This window comes from Limulus polyphemus, unplaced genomic scaffold (assembly GCF_000517525.1).
Source record: "Limulus polyphemus unplaced genomic scaffold, Limulus_polyphemus-2.1.2 Scaffold396, whole genome shotgun sequence".
Taxonomy (NCBI): Eukaryota; Metazoa; Arthropoda; class Merostomata; order Xiphosura; family Limulidae; genus Limulus; species Limulus polyphemus.
Window position 1 is genome coordinate 480,082 of NW_013666006.1, and position 6,478 is coordinate 486,559.

The 6,478-nt window shown below is 33.8% G+C and overlaps 1 protein-coding gene across 3 annotated transcripts in view; it reads left to right on the forward strand.

Moving 5' to 3' along the window:
• Window positions 1–6,254, forward strand: part of LOC106457955 (irregular chiasm C-roughest protein-like) — a 66,391-nt gene extending 60,137 nt beyond the window's left edge. For 2 of the 3 annotated variants that reach the window (XM_022384044.1, XM_022384045.1), the window contains 3 exons: window positions 1,443–1,553; window positions 2,742–2,947; window positions 4,832–6,254. In XM_022384044.1, the coding sequence (XP_022239752.1) occupies window positions 1,443–1,553; window positions 2,742–2,947; window positions 4,832–5,176 (662 nt within the window). In that variant the 3' untranslated portion in view covers window positions 5,177–6,254. Of the gene's footprint in view, window positions 1–1,442; window positions 1,554–2,741; window positions 2,952–4,831 lie in introns of all 3 variants that reach the window. The other variant, XM_022384046.1, reaches the window with a different exon arrangement.
• Window positions 6,255–6,478: the final 224 nt, after the last annotated feature.

Here is a 6,478-nt window from a genome sequence, read left to right on the forward strand (position 1 = left end):
AGTAAGTTTAAGTTTAAATTAACCTTTCGTTTTAACGTTAAACTAACTACTACTTTACTTTCGTTACTATACCGAAACCCAAAACAAAACCAACCTACTACCACCCACCCACCCACCACACACACACACACAAACTGATACTGCTAAGAAAAGGATATAACCAACTAAAAGTTTTCCTTATGTTATTGCCTTAATATTATAAAAGCTGTTTAGATCCTAAGAATACAGGTATGCTTTACAAATAATTGATTAACATAAATACTTTTGTCAGATTAAAAAAAAAGTTAACTAATTATTTCAGAAGGATATTTAAAGCAGCGTCCCCTGGTGGAACACCAGTGAATCTATGGACTTACAACGCTAAAATACGGGGTTCAATTCCCCTCGCCAAAAACGGCAGATAGGCCAATGTGGCTTTGCCCCAACACAAACAAACGATCTAAATCAGTAGTTACTATGACGTAGGTGAAACTCTATCTGTTAACAAGATGAGGAAGAACTTAATTGATAAAGCTGTGTAATTTTAGAGTAAAGCAAATTATAAAGTGCTGTTTACAACTTAATATCTAATTTCAGGTAATTTAATACTAATTTCTTTTCATACGCATTGTCATAACGTTTTTTTTTTTTTGTTCATAATGAATGACAAAATCTTTTTACAAATTCCAGCCGACTTGTTCTCACTAGCCCTGATGATGGTAACTATGTTACCGAAATTATTCAGCAGGGATTTCTAATAATAATTTTATCTTTTTTTTTACTGTTAATATAATCTAATCAGTAATTTATCTTAATTGACAGTATGAAAACCATTACTAGACGTAATAAAACAGATAAGTTTAAAAAAATCAAATGTGATATACGGTGGGTGTAGAGCAAAAAGTTAAGGTCGCGTGTAACAAGTGTTTCTGTAAACTGTTTATGTGAATTACTCATTCTTTGACTTATTTAGAATGACTTACATATGTGTATTTAAACGTTAATTTAAATACGTGTTTGTTTGTGAAAATTCATAAGGTACACCAAATCTTAATCGTGAATACAGTGTTTGCAGTTTCGTTCTATATTATATAGAACGATGGTATACGTATCAAAATTCAGTGTTGGGTCTTTATTATTATTTTCAGATTTTACTATAAGTATATTGAAATTGTAAGAAAATCTAAAGTTGACAATTAACCCATTTTACTGCTCTCTTTGATATAAGTTGAATAAAATTATCTTCTTGACAAAAGACTGTAACATTTTTTTAAGCAATAGCCTTTTTTTTTACGAGTAAATTAAGTTGATTCACTGTGCATACAGCTTCATAAGATCAGAGTGTTATTTATGTTCAAATTTTTCTAGACTATAATGTTTATCATATAATTTATCTGTGATCTGTTGCTCCTTATGATTGGGTAGTTTGAAAATATACTTAAAGTAGATGTATGTTTATCTAGAAAATATTCCCATCTTGATCATCTTGGCTGGTGTGATAGGAGGAATCGTCATCATTGTTTCTTTTACTATAATGATCATTTTCTGTCTTCGAAGAAAGCCTTCACCGAAAGGTAATTAGATAATTTTTTTTTTTTTTTGGTGGTTGGATTGTTTAATCGATGGTTTCAATGATTTATAAGTCTGGCGTGGACTAATGTTAGTGAACTCGGACTGTGAAATCGAGGGTTTATGGTTCACAGCACGTTGCTACAGAAACACGCTCCGCACTTTGGGGTCGTGTGTATGTTATAAGAATCTACTATTCTGTCAGACAAGAGCAACCCAGAAGTTGGTGGTTGGTTAGCTGCCTTCACTCTATTTTATCAAAGTTAGGTACAACTATGCGCAGATGGCTTCGAGTAGCTATGCGTGAAAATTCTGAAACAAACAAACAGATTACTGAAAGAAACTTTCACTAAATTAAGATAATGATTGAAAATGAAAGCTGATTTAGAACGCAATCAAGATTAGATACCTAGTGCACTTAGAACACCAAAGACTTTAAGGAAATTCATTAGTATAGACAGCAGTGCCAAACAAAACTCGGAATTATTTCACTTCGAAACTAACTTTTATTGAGTGTGTTTTCATGTTCTGATTTAGGCTTAATATATCTTGGCTTCTTAATTAAACATTTTATGAAAAGAAAAGCATAATGGAAAAACCAGATCTAGAAATTAATTTGCAGTTTCACTACATAACTCATCAGTTATGTGGCAAAAATACTACTAACATTAGTGTTTTGTTAGACATTTCATAAAGCAATAAATTTTACATAAACTCTGATTTTTTCTTTATACTTTAAGTACTATTCCTGAATAGATATTAATTATCGCTCACTTATTAACAGTTTTTCCCTGTGGTTTGTTAGGTGGAGTATTCTTTATTACATAAAGCTTATCTTATTTTTAACTATTACATAAAGCTTATCTTATCTTTAACTATTACATAAAGCTTGTCTTATCTTTAACCTAAAGATGTGCGTCTTTGTGGACTTTACGTGATCTTTAAAAAGGACCATAAAATGTGTTTGGTTTGGTGTTTGTTTTATTATTCCTTGCATTACGTAATTATTAATGTTAGTTATGTTTTTTTTTGTTTTTTTTTCGGTCAACTGGATATCTGAACTGTTTCATAACATTTGTAGACAAATATATTTCCCGATTCTTTAATCCACCGTTTTCAGGAAATTATAATGCTGCTTTTATTTTTTGATGAGAAATTGAGCAATTACAATCGCTATTTTTTTTTTTTTTCAGGTAATGATTTTGTTTCAGAAAATAAAGCGAAGCAATCTGATTCGGCGTCATCTGGCGACTCGGATCTGAAACTGGAAATACGGACAGCTTCATCTTTATCTAATAATGACCAGGAAGAGCTTACTGACACGATGCGTGTACAGAAGCCACCCGATATTTATAAATACGACATGGAATATACGGAGGCAAGACTTCCTCCAAAACTGGTTGGTAAAACACACCGTTTCCCTATTTCCAAACGTTAAGAATCTCTAGACACAACGTAACAATAACATTATACTTGTGTTTTACGCCAATGCTGAGAAAGTCGAGTTGCCTCAGACTACTTGTTCAACTACTTAAACAATAAATACATTTATATTATAAATTAGTTGATGCGAAAAAATACAAGAGAAATCTCATATTCTACAGGTTCTCACTTATAGAAACTTGAACGAAGTAACCTGTGGTCCAAATGTTTGTTAGCTTTCTAAAGGCAAAGGTTCTTCTTTCAGTTTATTATTTATTCATGTGGTATCTTGCAACTACAGAGTTTGTGTACGCGATATTAACACGATTTTGGAATCTCACCACGTTGTTAAAGTTCATAATCAGAATGTCCTGTCATGCTCTACCTGATAACCTTGCGTATTGGCAATAGCTTTGCAGTGTAGTTTCTGTTGTAAAATGCTTCTGCGTAAGACTTTCACGCCCAAAGCACACCACTCCTCCCCATCTGGTTTCCATAAGCCATCTAGTGTCAATGACGATGGTTTCCCAGCATGCGTTTTAACAGTCAGATCAACAGAAATTCAATGACACTGCTTCATGAAATTTGACAGGTCTTTTTAATTAAAGAATAACATGAATATTCGTTTTACTCTCAAAGTACATGAGATATGCGGCGACGTGATTTGTGCCACTTTTCCAGATAGACATCCTTTTTGATTATATTGCTTACTGTTGCCCTGGATATCTGTTACAAGACGTTGCACTTTGCTTACCACGGATAGAATACGACTATTTTGCGTTGGAAAGTTGCACACCCTTCCCGAATGCAGTTAATGTTTCGGTGGTATCACATTACCTGCAGTTAATATTAATGTCCAAATGTAGTTCTGACACACACGTCATTCCACATCGACTTAATATCGGCTATAGTTGTAACGTGGCTTGCTGATGTGTATATATCAAAATCGCTTTAATATAAGGTACTCAACCCTCTGCGCACTTGAAGGACGAGAAAGCCAACAATCCTACCGATATTTCGGTATTTTTATAACACAGTTGATTAAGGCGTAACTAGTATATATTTTTTGAGAAAGAATCTGCTGTTGTTGTTTTATAACTTATGAACACTGCTACTCATTCCCAATAAAGTTTTAGTATGCAAAAACAAAAACCTATTTAGTTTCTATGTGCAAGTTACCACTTTATTGGTCATCTTTAACTCAATGGATACTGAAGTGGAAATGCCATTTTTTTATCATCTGGCTCTTACAGTCTCTTTTGGGAAGTTGGTAGTAATGTATTCGTATTGGATAGCATTAATGATGCTAGATAAAAAAATTGACATGTTCATTCAAATGTTGTTGCACAAGCTTTAACCATCTTAAAAATCATAAAAACTAACTTTACTGCATCACTGTACTTTTACCATTTAAATAAAAAACGCATTTCGAGAAATTATTATTGCGATTATTACCTCAACAGCTTTTTTTAATATTTCCGCCAAATCTCTATCGTCTTCAGCTGATAAACTGAGAACAGAGTTTATAACATTCAATCGATCAAATAACATAGCTGGCAGGGCAAGTTTCACTTTAATAAAAAACAATCTTACATTACGGAAGTATGTTCCACTTTTAAGGTGTATTACAATAACAAAATTGCCCTATTAAAATACAGCCTTAAAAGTGGAACATACTTCCGTAATGTAAGATGTAGTACAATAACAAAATTGCCCTATTAAAAAACAATCTTACATTACGGAAGTATGTTCCACTTTTAAGGTGTAGTACAATAACAAATTTGCCCTATTAACTGATGTTTTCTAATGAGTTGCATCAATTGTTTTCTTGCCCTAATTCCATATATTTTCCCCTCTACAGGAAACCCAGAAAAACAATGGTTACGTTCCTTATGTTAACTACTCCAGAGACTACAATCCATCTGCAGCTCACTTAAACTCTAGTCGAGATAGTACACTTTATGACAACTCTCCACAGTTTTATAACGATCTGGGCCAGCCAGTGGGCCCCACCTTCCGTGCAACCTATGCTAGCCCTTACTTGAGAACATCACAGGCCAATCTACCCCCTGATCATGTCCTCTACGAAAGTAGTAGGTGTAACAGTCTTACGTCTCAAGCACCTACTCTGTCTTCTAACCAATACATCACTAGCCAAAACTTTCCAAGCCATCTGAAACCTGGAACTTTAGCGACGCATGTTTGACAGTGGGAAGAAAGTGTGTTGTGACATACCAGTATGCTATTTTTGCTCAGAGGTCAGTCTGTTCACTCCAGAAGCTCAGGTGACCCGTTTAATTCTTACTTGTCATTACAGCAGGCTTCCTAAGTTGTCATCTCTCACCGGTCAATCTGTGGAGTCAGCAGATAATTGGTGGTCATGATGCTCCAATGAAATGTAAGACAGGTAGTTTTAGGTAGTTGTTCAGATATTGGGAGTACGACTAGCTCTGGTAACACAACCCAAAGTGTTTATTTGAAGACTGACAATCGTCGAAGCCAAATCTGTGATAAGGAAACTTTGAAGACATAGAAAACAATGAACTTTGGAAAACTACTGGAAAACAAGTGAACTCATGGCGCCAGTGATGTTATTTTTTCCCTATCTATGCAATGACGTTTGTCTGTAAAATGTACAGCTATGATGATCTCTATCCTGACGTTCCCCATCATCTTGTGATCAGCTGCCTTTATCTCGTGGTGCTGTAGCTTGTGACTTCAGATCCTGTAATTGTGCCATGAACTATAATCTTGCGGTAGAAAAAAAAAGTCATACCATCTTTCGTTAGTGTTATTATGTCCCATTTGGTCAGGAACATCAATCAGTTATTGTTCATCCTGGCATCTAATCTTCCAGTGTCTTTTCCACAGTGTCACAACGTTTAATGAAAAGTGTAGCTAATTAGTTGTTTCTTGTAACCGTTTAGTTTATTACCTGGCAGTATTTTGAACACGTGGTACTCAAAATCGGCATTTACATCATCAGTGCCTCCTAGTCGATGTCAGTGAATGTAGTAATACTCTCGTAAAATCTGTATAACATCACTTGATGTCATTTGTTAACACGAAGTATTGAGTATTTATTTCTAAGTAAGAAATAGCTTAAATTTAATGTTTAAATATCAAATGCGAAATATAATTCAAATATTATTGTATATAACGTATAGGATTTGGTCGACTTCAAAGTTGCTTTGTTGCCATGAGTATTTATGAGGTATGCTGCTTTATGAACATGAAGTTGATATATATTTTTAATGTGAATGTTTATCGTGAATAAAACAGTTAAGTCACATGCAAGCTTAAAGGTGTTGTCTTTTTTTTAGCAGACAGATTCGATTCAAAACGTTCTCAATTTTTAGTGATCAGGAGTACTATTTCGACACTCAATTTTATTGTTCTAAACATTAACTTATTTATTTTTAGACGACACATATATAAATTGGTTACAAATTTAACGTGCATTTATTAAATATTAGATCGTCAAGAAATTAATGTCCCTTTTTTATAT